Genomic DNA, 17312 nt, shown 5'->3' on the forward strand with positions numbered 1-17312 from the left:
TACCCGAACGCTTGTTTTACTCCAATTTTTGGAAATGTAGAACTACAGCCTCAACATAATTCATTTGAAATCAGGCTGTCAATTTGAGTGGTTAATTTCTCCAGCCCCCAAGAGTTAACTGCCACAAGCATTTAAAGATGGACTCAAACTTATCAAGTACAACAATCGTTGGTGGATTTGAATTTCCCAGGGGAGACTAAAACTCAGCCAAAAAAGAAACGTTCCTTTTTCAGTACCCTGTCTTTCAAAGATAATTCGTAAAAATCAAAATACCTTCACAGATCATTGTAAAGGGTTTAAACACTTTCCCATTAACGTGGAATGGTCATTAAGACACTAACAGCTTACAGACGGTAGGCAATTAAGGTCACAATTATGAAAACTTGACACTAAAAAAAGAGGCCTTTCGACAGACTGAAAAAGATGCCCAGGGTCCCTGCTCATTTGCATGAATGTGCCTTAGGCATGCTGCAAGGAGGATTGAGAACTGCAGATGTGGCCAGGGCAATAAATTGCAATGTCTGTACTGTGAGACGCTTAAGACAGAGCTACAGGTCGGACAGCTGATCGTCCTCGCAGCAGCAGACCACATGTTAAGTTTCCTGAAAACAAACACTTGACAGTGAGAGGACATTTTTGTTGCCGCTGAGTTTAGTATGCAGTTCTACACTAAAGGATACCGCAACAACGTCAAAAAAGAAGCTTTATTCAAAAACAGTGAATCTTTAAAACCCACATTTGGATGACAGGAGATCACTCAGCTGCTCCTTTCTTGCCTCGTTTCCCTGTGGTTCTAGCAGCAGGAGCCCCCTCGCCCTTCTTGGCTGCCCCCTCGCCCTTCTTGGCTGCCCCCTCGCCCTTCTTGGCTGCCCCCTCGCCCTTCTTGGCTGCCCCCTCGCCCTTCTTGGCTGCCCCCTCGCCCTTCTTGGCTGCCCCCTCGCCCTTCTTGGCTGCCCCCTCGCCCTTCTTGGCTGCCCCCTCGCCCTTCTTGGCTGCCCCCTCGCCCTTCTTGGCTGCCCCCTCGCCCTTCTTGGCTGCTTTGGTAGTCTTCAGTGCTTTGGGCTGGTCCTCAGCAGCCACCTCAGCCCCTCCTTCCACTGCAGGCCTCGTCGCCTTGGGCTTCTTCGTAGGGGCCACCTTGGAGCCACCAGGAGCCTTCTTGGGTTTTGCATCCTTGAACATGAAATTGACTGTCAGATTTGCCATACAATCACCCATTGATTAGAGCTAACATTTTGCCATGATAAAGCCCAAACGGAACAGTACCCATTATGACCAAGGTACATAAACTGCTTACCCACCAAAACCACGTGAACTATGTCAATAGTCAGAAAAAAAGAAAAACTTGCCTCTGAAGTCTTCTCCTTTTTGGCTGTAGTCCGTCTCTCAGAAACTAGTGATGTAAATGGAGCGACATGCAATCATGGACACCACAAAAAGGAGAAGTGAGATACGAATACAAATCATGAATGAGCATTGTTCTGACAAAGAAAAGTTACTGCGATATTATACCAATACCTAGACTTGAAGTAGCAATTGGTAAAAAAAAAAATCCTATAGCTTGTGCGCCATTGTTTAATTAGTGAACCAATAGGTTTCAGCACATTTCCATGGCTGATTAAAACTAATTTCTCATGCTCTACAGCAGACATTTGTGAGCAATATGCTCCCAGATAGCACAAATACATCTGCCCAAAGTCCTGCAGATTCATTTAGAATGCCTAAATTATTAACTCTACATTGTTTATACATCAGTTAGACAAACATTCTATTCTGATGTCTCACCGACATCTTCCCAATGTGCAAACGTGCTCCAAACTACACATTCCCCATGCAATTTCATACGTCGGCTCGTTATCTGGGTTTGGAACATCAGCGCTTAAGTATCGTGATAACTCCTCACAAGGTCCCTGGCAACTCCCAGCCCTCCATTGCAATGTGTTGCTCAATAAGCAACAATTATCCCAACCAATTGGGCAGATGGGTTTAGACGTAACCCTAAGGACTGATGATCACAATAGATTCAGTTTACCTGCTTCCTTCTCCTTGGTCTTCTTGGCTCCAGCCTTGGAGGCCTTCGCCACATTGGGATCAGTGTTCTCAGTGGCCTTAAGCTTGGGCTCCTTCAATTTACCCCTGACTGCAAGCTGGAAAGGGAGGGTGACGCACTACATTTTAGAAACAGCAAACCCATATTCAACGCAATGTTTTGATGTAACAACTTGTATAATAAACACTGATGCTCAAATGTGCATTCAAAAGGTGGTACCAAATCCAGTAGGCACATTTGGCAGGTACGCTACAACACAGGAAAGTACTTAATTGGTTGACATCTGTAGTCCTAGTTAATTATCCTAACAAAAAAAAGTTATATATAGGTTTGGGTCACTTACCCGAAACCTCCCCTGTGCGCCGCTTGCAGTGGAGTTAGGTGGCCTCGCTAATACCCCGCTCTCAATTCCTTTGTTCAGGGCCTTGCGCATCATGTACTTCAACCTCACCTGGTCCAAAGATGGATATTTCTCTGTTATGTAACTACGAATGGCCTGCGAGGAAACACCCTTTCGAGAGTCCAATTCCTTCAGCGCTTCTTTGACCATTATCATCGTTGGTGGATGAAGGTGGGTTTTCCTTGCCACATCAGGTGCTTTGCTGGACTCTAACAAAATGAAAAATAACTATTTATAACCGTAAACTAACAAAATATCAGTAATATTAAGATACCTTTATTGGCCAAAACAACACATGGGTTACAAACCGGATTTAGCTTTTCCCGACACTTTCTCATCTTTATTGGGTGATTCAGAAGATGCGATTCCTTCTTCGGGGGCTACCGTTTTTTTAGGTGCCATTTTCTAACGATAAATCTTAAATTAACTTAAAAACAGAACGCCTATTTTCTCACCTTTAAAACGGGATTGGATTCCAATTTTATGCACTCCAAACAACTCAGCCGCAAACCACGTGGTTCATCAAACAGGTGCTCACAGTTATTAGGTAGGCTTCCACTCAGGACACATCCCACTAGTGTGAAGTCGATTCCTTTCCTCGCCTCTGTTCCTTCTTTGCATCCTTTCCTTTATTGCTCTGATCAGCTGCTTACATTTACTGTTCTGGCATATTAAACACGATTCAACAAACATAAATAAAATATGAAAACATTTATGCTTCGATCATACTGACTGTTATTGCATTTTGGTACACCAGAAGTACATTAATTTCCAATGGAACACTGCATTTGCCTTGCAGCATTGTGTTGCGGAGGCAGTTGCAGTGTGTTCTGTGTAATATGTTGGATTTATCGAACTGTATGCTTAGACGGCTTGAAGGAAATGGTAGCAGAAGGTGAATGTTGAACTTTTGTTGCACACGTATCCAGAGGATGTTGCATACCATTTTGCATAGTAACACGATAGGTGTGATGAAGACGTTACACCTAGATCACACGGACTGAGTCATTGCGTTTTGGTTACACCAGAAGTACATTAATTTCCAATGGAACGTTGCGTTTGCCTTGCAGCGGCAGTTGCAATGCATTCTGTGTGGTCCATATGTTGGATTTATCAAACATATGCATCGAACGAATGCATCAAATTGTATGCCTAGACTTGACGGAAAGTAGCAAACTGTGAATGTTGAACTTCACACATATCTAGTAAAAAATATTATGGGATTACATCATTTTTTAAAAGTGTGACTCTAGAATTTTTTCTAAAAATGATTTACAAAGTAAAAAACATTATTTATTCGATGATATCTACACATTTGTGACAGCCTATAATATAATTTACCTTAAAAATGCATAGTTGGAGGAAATTACAATAATAAATAGTCAAGATAGTAGAGAGTAGGCTCTTTCAACAATGAGACCAATGTTGTGCAAGCTGGTCTTGATTGTGCTGTTGGACTGGGACCAGCCCCCCCGAAAGCACTGGTCTGTGTGGGTCCAGGGATGCTTGAAGTCCCAAAAGCAGTCAGGGGAGTTCCACCGTCTCATTCAAGAGCTTTGACTGTTTGCAAAGGAATTCCAAAGCTACTTTTGTCTGGACCGAAGCCAGTTCGATCACCTGCTCCAGATGGTTGGAGACAGGATCGCCTGGATGGATACCAACTACCGGGAGTCCATCAGCCCAATTGAACACCTGCCAATTTGTCTAGAGTAAGGAAAATTCAAATTACTTTTAAAGCCTTTGATACCGTAATTGATTGATATTAGATATACGGTGCATTCGGAAAGTATTCAGACCCCTTCACATTTTGTTACCTTACAGCCTTATTTTAAAATGTATTAAAGACAAAAACAGGTTTAGAATTTTTGGCAAATTCGTACAAAATAAAAAATGGCAATATCACATTTACATAAGTATTCAGATCCTTTACTCAGTACTTTGTTGAAGCACCTTTGGCAGCGATTACAGCATCGAGTTTTCTTGGGTATGACGCTACAAGCTTGGCACACCTGTATATTGGGAGTTTCTCCCATTTTTCTCTAAAAATCCTCTGAAGCTCTGTCAGGTTGGATGGGGAGCGTCATTGCTCAGCTAATTTTAGATCTCTCCAGAGATGTTCGATTGGGATCAAGTCCGGGCTCTGGCTGGGCCACTCAAGGACATTCAGAGACTTGTCCCGAAACCACTTCTGTGTTGTCTTGGCTGTGTGTTTAGGGTCATTGTCCTGTTGAAAGGTGAACCGTCGCCCCAGTCTGAGGTCCTGAGCGCTCTGGAGCAGGTTTTCATCAAGGATCTCTCTGTACTTTGCCCCGTTCATCTTTCCATCAATCCTGACTAGTCTCCCAGACCCCGCCGCTAAAAACCATCCCCATAGCATGATGCTGTCACCACCATGCTTCACCATAGGGATGATGCCAGGTTTCCTCCAGACGTGACGCTTGGCATTCAGGCCAAAGAGTTCAATCTTGGTTCAGAGAATCTTGTTTGTCATGGTCTGAGAGTCCTTTAGATGCCTTTTGGCAAACTCCAAGCGGGCTGTCATGTGCCTTTTCCTGAGGAGTGGCTTCCGTCTGACCACTCTACCATAAAGGCCTGATTGGTGGAGTGCTGCGGAGATGGTTGTTCTTCTGGATGGTTCTCCCATTTCCACAGATGAACTCTCGAGCTCTGTCAGAGCGACCATCGGGTTCTTGGTCACCTCCCTGCCCAAGTCCATTCTCACTTGATTGCTCAGTTTGGCCAAGTAGACAGTTGTAGGAAGAGTCTTAGTGGTTCCAAACGTCTTCCATTTAAGAATGATGGAGGCCACTGTGTTCTTGGACCCTTCCCCAGATCTGTGCCTTTACGCAATCCTGTCCCGGAGCTCTACGGACAATTCCTTCGACCTTATGGCTTGGTTTTTTCTCTGACATGTACTGTCAACTGTGGGGCCTTATATAGACAGACGTGTGCCTTTCCAAATCATGTCCAATCAATTGAATTTGCCACAGGTGGACTCCAATCAAGTTGTAGAAACATCTCAAGGATGATCAATGGAAACAGGATGCCCCTGAGCTCATTTTCGAGTCTCATAGCAAGGCTCAAAATACTTACGTAAATAAGGTTTATTTTATTAATGTGCAAACATTTCTAAAAATCTGTTTTTGCTTTGTCATTATAGGGTATTGTGTGTAGATTGATGACGGAAAAAAAGATTTACTCAATTTTAGAATAGGGCTGTAACGTAAAACGTGGAAAAAGTAAAGGGGTCTGAATAGTTTCCGAATGCACTGTATTTTATGCTAGCTAAAGGGCTCTCTAGTTAATAGCCCCTATGTGATATCAGATGTACTTTTACAGAATGTTCATTCGGTCTATTACTTTTCCCAAAGTTTGTTTAAAATCCATTTTTAATGATTAAATGTTACCCAATGAAAAGAATGTTGGGGTGCCTTCTGCCCTGATGAAGGTAGGCTAGTCTTCTCCAGGACCACTTGTTCAAGACAGTTAGTCATTCATTGCATTCTTATTGGAATCATGTACACTCTTAGAAAAAAGGGTTCCAAAAGGGTTCTTCGGCTGTTCCCGTAAGATAACCCTTTTTGGTTCCAGGTAGAACTGTTTTGGCTTCCATGCCTGTCCCCAAGGAGGAAGACTGGAGGGACATCACTGCTGAGATCCTTGTTACCCAAACTGTTATAGACCTACATGTACAGTGCCTTGCGAAAGTATTCGGCCCCCTTGAACTTTGCGACCTTTTGCCACATTTCAGACTTCAAACATAAAGATATAAAACTGTACTTTTTTGTGAAGAATCAACAACAAGTGGGACACAATCATGAAGTGGAACGACATTTATTGGATATTTCAAACTTTTTTAACAAGTCAAAAACTGAAAAATTGGGCGTGCAAAATTATTCAGCCCCCTTAAGTTAATAGTTTGTAGCGCCACCTTTTGCTGCGATTACAGCTGTAAGTCGCTTGGGGTATGTCTATCAGTTTTGCACATCGAGAGACTGACATTTTTTCCCATTCCTCCTTGCAAAACAGCTCGAGCTCAGTGAGGTTGGATGGAGAACATTTGTGAACAGCAGTTTTCAGTTCTTTCCACAGATTCTCGATTGGATTCAGGTCTGGACTTTGACTTGGCCATTCTAACACCTGGATATGTTTAGTTGTGAACCATTCCATTGTAGATTTTGCTTTATGTTTTGGATCATTGTCTTGTTGGAAGACAAATCTCCGTCCCAGTCTCAGGTCTTTTGGAGACTCCATCAGGTTTTCTTCCAGAATAGTCCTGTATTTGGCTCCATCCATCTTCCCATTAATTTTAACCATATTCCCTGTCCCTGCTGAAGAAAAGCAGGCCCAAACCATGATGCTGCCACCACCATGTTTGACAGTGGGGATGGTGTGTTCAGCTGTGTTGCTTTTACGCCAAACATAACGTTTTGCATTGTTGCCAAAAAGTTCAATTTTGGTTTCATCTGACCAGAGCACCTTCTTCCACATGTTTGGTGTGTCTCCCAGGTGGCTTGTGGCAAACTTTAAACAACACTTTTTATGGATATCTTTAAGAAATATCTTTCTTCTTGCCACTCTTCCATAAAGGCCAGATTTGTGCAATATACGACTGATTGTTGTCCTATGGACAGAGTCTCCCACCTCAGCTGTAGATCTCTGCAGTTCATCCAGAGTGATCATGGGCCTCTTGGCTGCATCTCTGATCAGTCTTCTCCTTGTATGAGCTGAAAGTTTAGAGGGACGGCCAGGTCTTGGTAGATTTGCAGTGGTCTGATACTCCTTCCATTTCAATATTATCGCTTGCACAGTGCTCCTTGGGATGTTTAAAGCTTGGGAAATCTTTTTGTATCCAAATCCGGCTTTAAACTTCTTCACAACAGTATCTCGGACCTGCCTGGTGTGTTCCTTGTTCTTCATGATGCTCTCTGCGCTTTTAACGGACCTCTGAGACTATCACAGTGCAGGTGCATTTATACAGAGACTTGATTACACACAGGTGGATTGTATTTATCATCATTAGTCATTTAGGTCAACATTGGATCATTCAGAGATCCTCACTGAACTTCTGGAGAGAGTTTGCTGCACTGAAAGTAAAGGGGCTGAATAATTTTGCACGCCCAATTTTTCAGTTTTTGATTTGTTAAAAAAGTTTGAAATATCCAATAAATGTCGTTCCACTTCATGATTGTGTCCCACTTGTTGTTGATTCTTCACAAAAAAATACAGTTTTATCTCTTTATATTTGAAGCCTGAAATGTGGCAAAAGGTCGCAAAGTTCAAGGGGGCCGAATACTTTCGCAAGGCACTGTATATCCACAGTAAAACGAGTCCTATATCGACATAACCTGAAAGGCCGCTCAGCAAGGAAGAAGCCACTGCTCCAAAACCGCCATAAAAAAGCCAGTCTTTGGTTTTCAACTGCACATGGGGACAAAGATTGTACTTTTTGGAGAAATGTCCTCTGGTCTGATGAAACAAAAATAGAACTGTTGGCCATAATGACCATTGTTATGTTTGGAGGAAAAAGGGGGAGGCTTGCAAGCCGAAGAACCCCATCCCAACCGTGAAGAACGGGGGTGGCAGCATCATGTTGTGGGGGTGCTTTACTGCTGGAGGGACTGGTGCACTTCACAAAATAGATGGCATCATGAGGGAGGAACATTTTGTGGATACATTGAAGCAACATCTCAAGACATCAGTCTTCCAAATGCACAATGACCCCAAGCATACTTCCAAAGTTGTGGCACAATGGCTTAAAGACAACAAAGTCAAGGTATTGAAGTGGCTATCACAAAGCCCTGACCTCAATCATATTGAAAATGTGTGGGCAGAATTGATAAAGTGTGTGCGAGCAAAGAGGCCTACAAACCTGACTCACTTTTTTAAAACTAGGCAAGTCAGTTAAGAACAAATTCTTATTTTCAATGACAGCCTAGGAACATGGGCAGAACGACAGATTTGTACCTTGTCAGAGTCCACCGCTCTAACCACTAGGCTACACTGCCGTCCCTGGTTACACCAGCTCTGTCAGGAGGAATGGGCCAAAATTCACCCAACCTATTGTGGGAAGTTTGTGGAAGGCTACCCAAAACGTTTGACCCAAGTCAAACAATTTAAAGGCAATGCTACCAAATACTAATCGAGTGTATGTAAACTTCTGACCCACTGGGAATGTGATGAAAGAAATGAAAGCTGAAATCATTCTCTCTGCTATTATTCTGACATTTCACATTCTTAAAATAAAGTGGTGATCCTAACTGACATAAGACAGGGAATTTTTACTCTGATTAAATGTCAAGAATTGTGAAAAACTGAATTTAAATGTATTTGGCTAAGGAGTATGCAAACTTCAACTATATGTAAATGTCATAGTTCTGTTTTTTTTAAATGTTTTGCTTTATCATTATGGGGTATTGTGTGTAGATTGATGAGGGGGAAAAAACAATTTAATCACCTTTAGAATAAGGCTGTAACAAAATGTGGTACTGGAGAACAAGCCTACTACTATACTGACCTGGCAATCCTACTATCGTGGATACTTGTCTCCAAGCAGAATTTTTTTGTGTTTATGTCCCTGTAGCTGTCAGCAGTTGTGTCAAAAAGGCACTGTTTTGAGGATACTGCAAAAATGATTATTCCCTCAATGTGTCCAACAACCGCATGCGACCGTCTGCAACACCTGTGTAGGTACATGCATTCAGTATAGTTGCATTGCTGCACAAAATGTTATGCAGCATTGATGCAAAGACGCTGTCGGTGTGATCAAGGCGTTACACTTTACAGACTGTTTTTTTTTGGGGGGGGGGGGGGGGGGGGGGTATATCTGTTAAGGAGCCTTTTGGACTTGGCACTCTGGTACCGCTTGCTGTGCTGTAGCAAAGAGAACAGTCTATGACTTGGGTGACTGGAGTCTCTAACAATTTTTTGGGCCTTCCTCTGACACCGCCAAGTATATTGGTCCTGGATGGCAGGAAGCTTGGCCCCAGTGATGTACTGGGCCATACGCACTATCCTCTGTAGCGTCTTACGGTCGGATGCCGAGCTGTTGCCATACCAGGCGGTGCTGCAACCAGTCAGTGCTCTCAATGGTGCATCTGTAGAACTTTTAGAGGGCCTGGGGACCCATGCTAAATCTTGTCAGTCTCCTGAGGGGGAAAATGTGTTGTTTTGCCCTCTTCACGACTGTCTTGGTGAATTTAGACCATGATAGTTTGTTGGTGACACCAACGAACTTGAAACTCTCGACCTGCTCCACTACTGCCCTGTCGAGGTTAATGGGGGCCTGTCCTTTTCCTGTCATCCACGATCAGCTCCTTTGTCTTGCTCACATTGAGGGAGAGGTTGTTGTCCTGGTACCACACCTCCAGGTCTCTGACCTCCTTCCCGCAAGGCTGTCTCATCGCTGTCGGTGATCAGGTTGTTGTTTCGTCAGCAAACTTAATGATGTTGGTCGTGCTTGGCCAAGCAGTCATGGGTGAACAGGGTGTACAGGAAACGTTTAAGCACACACCCCTTATAGGGGCCCCACTATTGAGGATCAGCGTGGCAGATGTGTTGGCAGATGTGTTGTTGGCAGATGTGTTGTTGCCTACCCTTACCACCTAGGGGCAGCCCATCAGGAAGTCCAGGATTCAGTTGCAGAGGGAGGTGTTTTGTCCCAGGGTTGTTAGCTTAGTGATGAGCTTTGTGGGAACTATGGTGTTGAACGCTGAGCTGTAGTCAATGAACAGCATTCTCATTCACAAGGTGTTCCTTTTGTCCAAGTGGGAAAGGGCAGTGTGGAGTGTGATTGAGATTGCGTCATCTGTGGATCTGTTGGGGCGGTATGTGAATTGTAGTGGGTCTAGGGTTTCCTGGGTGATGATGTTGATGTGAGCCATATCCTGTTCAAAGGCACTTAAATATTTTGTCTTGCCCATTCACCCTGGGATTTGCACACATACACAATCCTTGTCTCAATTGTCCTAAAAAAAACATTTTCCCTCCCTTTCATCTACACTGATTGAATTGGACTGTATTTAACAAGTGACATCAATAAGGGATCATAGCATTCACCTGGTCAGTCTATGTCATGGAAAGAGCAGGTGTTCTTAATGTTTTGTTCACAGTGTATATGACTGAGACATTATTCTGATTGTTCAGATGCCCTGTCCTCCGCAACATTTGCCCACACTTGCTGTATGAGCCTGGTTTTTGCTCTCTGTGGTTTTTCTGTGCACATGCTCCACATCTACTTCTCCATTCAAACACTCCCACTGTCTCAGTCACATACACCCTACCTTGTGAAATCACACTTACAGTCTGAAACACTCTGTATAATTACAATGTTCATCCCTGATATGGCAGCTGGTCGTCTGTTTTTGGTCATCGTCCTTCTATGTGAGTAATTCCTTTGATCCAAATGACATGATCTGTTTTTGCTACAGGTTTCTCTCTTTTCATCTTTTACTTTATTTTACTTTATTTTATTTCTGAATTTCATGGCTATAATAAGTGTGTCTTATTTCATTGATTATCCTACTGATTTATTTTTCTAGATCAGTATTTTACGTTTCGTTCAGATAAGAATAACCACTGCTTGATAACATAGCCATGAATGCATTTACAGCAGGGGTGTCAAACTCATTCCACAGAGGGCCGAGTGTCTACTGGTCTTTTGTTTTTTCCTTTCAAATAAGACCTAGTCAACCAGGTGTTCCTACTAATTAGTGACCTTAATTCATCAATCAAGTACAACGTTGGAGCAAAAACCCTGCAGACACTCTGCCCTCCATGGAATGAGTTTTACATGTTTATTTCAGGCTATTCAACTTTACCGACTTGTGCCAGTCTCATGTCTTCTCATTTTTTAGAATGGCAAAATGTGCATGATAATGACTAATTTTATTATTTCTAGATACCTTTCAATACATCAAAGCCCAAGGTCAGTATCATTATTATGATTTAAACTGCTATTATTTTCAGTTTTTCCAATTTAGTTAACTATTTTTACTAAATAATATTACACAGTACCATCAATCAAAATTATCTTTTTCCAATGTAAATCAAATGCAACTTTGTCTCTCTAATTACCGTGTTAACCTCAAATACATATTTTAGAAACTCTGTTACTAACAGATAACAGTGACTTAATAGTTATTTTTTCTGATTTGATTTGATTTTGAATAGGACTTTATAGCACTAACAGTGCTTTTAGAAAGTATTCCCTCTCCTTAACCAATTCCACATTTAGTTGTTTTATAAAGTGGGATTAAAATGGATTTAATTGGCATTTTTTGGCAACAATCTACACAAAATACTCTAATGTTAAAGTGGAATAAAAATGTAAATATTTGTAAACAATTAATGAAATTTAAAACACTAACTTGATTAGATAAGTATTCAACCTCATGAGTCAACAATACATGTTAGAATCACCTTCGGCAGCGATTACAGCTGTGAGTCTCTCTGGGTAAGTCTATAACAGCTTTTTTAACCTGGATTGTGCAATTATTGTATAAATATGGGGCAGGTCATGATCTGCCCACTGAGCTCAAAGTGATCTGTATTTACTATGCTGCAGGGAGGTCTAACCCATCTCCTCTCAGTGATATTGTCTCAGTCACTTTTCAAGGTAAGCAGGTGGTTTATAGTAGGCAGGTCAAAGTTCACCTGCTGAAGAGATCCCAGAAGAGACACACTTTTCATCGTCATACATTGAACCTGTCTCTTTTACGAGTCTGGGTACGAGATTATTATTTAAATGAATACACTGATCTGATTGGCTAATTGTAACCAGAATTACTTTTTTAAACATCTTCAGCTGGCACCATAAAACAATACATTTCTCATTATTTCAGTCATTTATAAAGAGGTGTGTATTATTATTTTTATGCTACTGTATAGACAGAATATTGCTGCTTTCTCCTCTCAAGTGAACTAAAGAAACCAGAGATTGGTGTCATTGACATGACATCACCGTCATCTGTGTACTTCCTGAGTCTGTGATGGTAGCAGCTGTAACCTGTACACTGGAGACTGGCTCAGCCTTACAAAGAGGCTCAGGCCGCGAGGATGATGTGGAAGTCAACCATAAGAATACTCTGTAGCTTCAATGTGACTAAGATTGAATACAAATTTGACATTTCAGCCACAACACATTATTGGGTATGTATCAGGGGTTAGAACTGGTTCAGTGAACAGAACAGAAAACCGGGAAAGAACAACATTTTTTTGAGGAACAGAATCAGAACTGGGAATGAAACTGATCTTTACTGTTCCGGAACAGAAATGTTACTCTGAAAGCAATGGAACCGGTTAATAACATAATTATTTTACGTTCCAGGCATTTTTTTCAGTCACGCAAAAAAACGCAACAAGGCGCTTATTGGAAATGAGAACTTGCTTACCTGGTTAAATAAAGGTGAAATAAAACATGTAAAAAATAAAAAAGCCCTAACTTTTTCAATGCTAATTAAGGATACTATAGTTATCACGGTTCACATCGGATTTATTAACTACAAAAAGGTTAGATGTGTTTTTAATTATGGTGCCGCTCTGCACACACATGCTTGTTAGCTAGCTAGCTCTGGTCTAACATTAAGTCAACTCAGAAGTTCAAAGACATTCAGTTCCTCAATAGAAGCCGCTCCTCGGTAGGTATAATTCTGTTGACCTAATTCAGATAATGCATGTCAAGACGCCCAGCGCTTCAAGCCACCCTCTCCTGTTCTCTCCCGACCTGCAAAATTTCAGCCACATCTCGTGCCCTACACTTGTCTGACCATCGCACATGTAAACAACTATAGCTTGCACTCACCATAGCAAGCTCCTCTAATCACACTTTTTGGTGAAGTAATTTAATGTTGAGCTAATGTAAATTTAAGCTTTTAAAAAATAACTTTTTCTGAGGTATAAAAATAAAGGAACGATTTTTATATATTTTTTCTGATTTTTATAGAAACCATAGATCCATAATGTTTTATGAAAATCTGCATTTTACGTTTTGTTGTGAAAATGGAACTTATAAAATAATCAACAGAATGATATGCATAGCAGTGTGTTCTACTTCACAGTTCAGAAACCAGTGATTAGTACCAGTCATAATGAGGAGGATTTCATCATCACCTGTTTGATTCCTGGACTTGCTGGTAACGACACCACCTGTAACCTGTATATTGGAGAGAAGAATAAGCCATTCTTGAAAACGCGGATATGGAAAAAGAAAACCCGAAAAGCCAAACGATGGTACTGTACATTCTCTGTGACCGAAGACGATCTGATCAGACATCTACAGTCAGTGAGGAGTAAGGAGGTGAGCTGTGACTACAGAGTGAGCTCAGGACCAAACTCTCTCTCTCCACGTAGTGATGGGTACAGCTTTACAGGTGAGTCATGATTTATACAAATCTATCAGTGCTGCAGGTCTTCATGATCTGACTTCCCTTTGATTTTACAATCTTCTTAGTATTAATGTATTAATTCTGACCCACAAACTAAAAAACGTATTTACTGTAAATCCCAAATACTCTTAGATCTGGTGGAAGTTCACATTAGTGATCCAACAACTATTACTGCAGGTAGGCCTAAAAATATTGTTTTGTTTATTTGAACAACAAAAAATGTTTGAGGCGCTGCTGTTATTTTATAGCAGAGTGGGTTTCAGTAGCAAGATACAGTATAATTAATAGCTGATGTTATTTTATAGCAGAGTGGGTTTCAGTAGCAAGATACAGTATAATAGCTGATGTTATTTTATAGCAGAGTGGGTTTCAGTAGCAAGACACAGTATAATAGCTGATGTTATTTTGTAGCAAAACACATTTCAGCATTAAAAAAGATCCTGGCTCTACTTTGCTTCTGAGCAGAACAGTGAGTCCTACAACAGACTACCTTTTCAAATAGTTTCCAATTATACATTCATTCAAGGATGTAGGTTTTAACAATAACATGCCATCTTTCTACTGACTGAGTTGTGTTGTTAATACCTTTATTCTTTGGTAATCAGATACAGAATCAACTGTTATTGCTTCCCAGCAGGTTTGACTGATGGTTCTACTTTGACCCTCCAAAACGTTTGACTTTGTTTGCAATTCAAATATTTTTCTCAGATTTATTTACTAATGCTCGGACTGGCTTTGCAGTAATAGACCTATTCATAGATGCTTGTCATTTTATTTCAGATTTTTTTTACTTTTACATCTGATTTGTAGGGAATGTATAGTGTAATTATCTCTTTCTGCGTAATGGATAACCTTAGACATTAACACATGTACATTTGCTCTTGTATAATATGAGTTCTCTCTTCTCACAAGGATTGACCTCTCCTTTGACCCCCAGCACAGCAGTGAATCCTACGTCAGGTGTGTTGGACATCTTTATCTAGATCATGGTTTCCCAAACTCAGTCCTGGGGCCCCCCCTGGGTGCACGTTATGTTTATTTGCCATAACACTACACAGATAATTAAATTAATCAACTAATCATTGAGATCCCATTTAGAAACCTTTATTCTTGTATAACTAGATCCAATTACTTTTCTGTGCACCAGGTTGGACTGTTCTTTCTACTTTGACCACGGACACCGCAAATATTTCAACTGAAGGTAAGTATGGCCGCTAGATTTTGCAAAGTATTCTAAGTTGTGTTGTGTGTTAACTGTTAGTAAGCTGTCTCTCTCTGGATTGTGCACAGGAGGTCAAAGCTACACAGAAAGTGAGGTTTTTTCAAACAGTCAAGAAAGCGTTACAGGTATGCATCCTTCTCTAGGTACCTAACTGTTTTTTCTCACACAAATGAGACAATCGATTCATGTAATGCCACATTTTCTGAGATCACATCATGAGATGTAGTATTGACCCTGGGAATACAAGCTAATAACCTCTCCCAATGTCACCAAACAGCTGAGTAACTGTGGCAGGCAGCAGTAGCTGTGGCTTCTGGAGGGGGCGTGCAAATAATAGTCCTCCTTTCCGATTTTATACTCAGCAAAAAAATAAGTGCAATATGCAACCATTACAGTTCATGTAAGGACATCAGTCAATTTAAAAAAATACATTCATTAGGCCCTAATCTATGGATTTCACATGACTGGGAATAAAGATATGTGTCTGTTGGTCACAGATGCCTTAAAAAATACCATAACCCAACCGCCACCATGGGGCACTCTGTTCACAACATTGACATCAGCAAACCTGCGGTTGGACGTACTGTCACATTCTCTAAAATGACATTGGAGTCGGCTTAAGGTAGAGAAATTAACATTAGATTATCTGCAAGCTCCCTCAAAACTTAGACATTTGTGGCATTGTGCTATGTGACTAAACTGCACATTTAAGTGTGGCCTTTTATTGTCCCCAGCACAACGTATGGCTCAGGTGGTTGTTGTCCTTGATGATCTTTTTGGCTTTCCTGTGACATCGGGTCATGTGCTTTCAGTTTTGCGCGAATGCTGCCATCTATCCACGGTTCCTCTCTACTGACTGAGTTGTGTTGTTTATTAAAATAAAGAATTAATAAATGTATTATTGTGTAATCATATTGCTTCCCAGCATGTTCAACTGTTGCTTCTACTTTGACCCTTGACATCACAGTGAGACCAACTACCAGTAAGTAGGTCCTAAGTTTAGCTTAGTTTGCAATTACAATACTTTTGTACACATTAATTCAATAAAACTCCAACTGGTTTACTAGAGTAATAGATATATTAATAGCTGCTTGTGTAATATGACTTCTCTCTTCTCCCCAGGTTTGACCTCTCCTTTGACCCCCAGCACAGCAGTGACTCCTACATCAGGTGTGTTGGACATCTTTATCCAGTTAGTAGATAAAACTGAAACAAATAGACTAGTTTTTTCTATCACAAATTTGCCTCATTACAAAAAGAGATTGATTTGATTCATTAAATCATCCCAGTTAGATACCTTTATTCTTGTTTAATCAGATCCAATGACTTTGCATTGCGCCAGGTTCGACTGTTCGTTCAACTTTGACTACTGACACCACACTGAGTCCAACGGAAGGTGAGTATGGCCACTATATTTTTGTTTAGTGGTTTAACTTTTCTCAAACAATTTGTCACATTATAGAAGATGTGAACATGTCATCACTCTATACTGATTTGTGTTGAGTGTTAAGCATTTAAGGTCCAATGCAGCAGTTTAAAAAAAATCTCAATCTCAAATCATTTCTGGGTAACAATTAAGTTCCTTACTGATTTTTTTTATATTAAAATTGTCAGAAATAAACCAAAATAGCTTCTTAGCATAATTTCTCAAGCAAGAATTTTGCTAGGACTGTCTGGGAGTGGTCTGAGAGGAGCTCTTATTGGCAGGGAGAGGGCAAACTCTCCTTTTTATTAGACTATTAAACCTACACCGCCTGGTGATGTCACCAGGCAGTCCAAAAACCCACAAGCTGAAATTTGAGGCAGTCTTTTCAAACAGCTCCTACACTAAAAGTGCATTATCCACATTTTTCACAATTTGACAGTATTATTCCAACCTCAGTGTGGAAAAACTGTATATGTATATACAACCCAGGAAAATCACGTCTTTGACTGCTCTCTCTCTCTTGCATGTGCATAGGAAAAAGCTCCACAGAAAGTATTCTGTGTATGTATCCTTCTCTAGCTGACTACCTTTCTTTTAAAATACATATGAAAACAAACAAGTGGATCAGACAAATAATGATGTGGTCTTTAAAACCTAGTCTTGATGTACTGACCCTGGGTAATAACCTCTCCTACTGTTCCCAAACAGCGGGGCAGGTTTGGCAGGCAGCAGTGGCTGTGGTTTCTGGAGTGGGTGTGTTCCTGGTGGGATTGACTGCTTTCTGTCTCTGCAGGAGCACCAGTAAGTACTTCTGATTCTAAATAACAAAT

General features: G+C 41.0%; 2 protein-coding genes across 3 annotated transcripts; one reads left to right on the forward strand and one right to left on the reverse strand.

Moving 5' to 3' along the window:
• Positions 1-633: 633 nt before the first annotated feature.
• Positions 634-3033, reverse strand: LOC110528421 (protein B4). 2 transcript variants are annotated; one of them, XM_036983996.1, is made up of 5 exons: positions 2906-3033; positions 2394-2659; positions 2033-2147; positions 1350-1393; positions 634-1173 (listed from the first exon to the last, which is right to left on the reverse strand). In XM_036983996.1, the coding sequence occupies exons 2-5, from the start codon at positions 2604-2606 to the stop codon at positions 754-756; spliced, it is 792 nt and encodes a 263-aa protein (XP_036839891.1). In that variant the 5' UTR covers positions 2607-2659; positions 2906-3033; the 3' UTR covers positions 634-753. The 2 variants fall into 2 exon arrangements, with proteins under 2 accessions (XP_036839891.1, XP_021466147.2); XM_021610472.2 differs by having other exon boundaries at positions 2759-2974.
• Positions 3034-13426: 10393 nt separating this feature from the next.
• LOC110528422 lies at positions 13427-17297 on the forward strand. Its single transcript, XM_036984448.1, has 9 exons — positions 13427-13819; positions 13967-14011; positions 14747-14794; positions 14982-15035; positions 15125-15181; positions 15982-16038; positions 16179-16226; positions 16399-16452; positions 17191-17297. The coding sequence occupies exons 1-9, from the start codon at positions 13480-13482 to the stop codon at positions 17295-17297; spliced, it is 810 nt and encodes a 269-aa protein (XP_036840343.1). The 5' UTR covers positions 13427-13479.
• The last annotated feature ends 15 nt before the right edge of the window (positions 17298-17312 follow it).

The sequence above is a fragment of the Oncorhynchus mykiss genome, chromosome 7, assembly GCF_013265735.2.
Source record: "Oncorhynchus mykiss isolate Arlee chromosome 7, USDA_OmykA_1.1, whole genome shotgun sequence".
In the NCBI taxonomy this organism is placed as follows: domain Eukaryota; kingdom Metazoa; phylum Chordata; class Actinopteri; order Salmoniformes; family Salmonidae; genus Oncorhynchus; species Oncorhynchus mykiss.

What these genes read in the sequence shown, in the direction of transcription:
- LOC110528421 (XM_021610472.2), bottom strand. Translation starts at nt 2,852, where the DNA reads ATGGCACCTAAAAAAACGGTAGCCCCCGAAGAAGGAATCGCATCTTCT. An exon ending in GTCGGGAAAAGCTAAATCCG is followed by an intron (nt 2,660 to 2,758) that starts GTTTGTAACCCA and finishes TCATTTTGTTAG; the next exon opens with AGTCCAGCAAAGCACCTGAT. An exon ending in GACCAAGGAGAAGGAAGCAG is followed by an intron (nt 1,394 to 2,032) that starts GTAAACTGAATC and finishes TTACATCACTAG; the next exon opens with TTTCTGAGAGACGGACTACA.
- LOC110528422 (XM_036984448.1), top strand. Translation starts at nt 13,480, where the DNA reads ATGCATAGCAGTGTGTTCTACTTCACAGTTCAGAAACCAGTGATTAGT. An exon ending in TCCAACAACTATTACTGCAG is followed by an intron (nt 14,012 to 14,746) that starts GTAGGCCTAAAA and finishes TCTTCTCACAAG; the next exon opens with GATTGACCTCTCCTTTGACC. An exon ending in CGCAAATATTTCAACTGAAG is followed by an intron (nt 15,036 to 15,124) that starts GTAAGTATGGCC and finishes GATTGTGCACAG; the next exon opens with GAGGTCAAAGCTACACAGAA.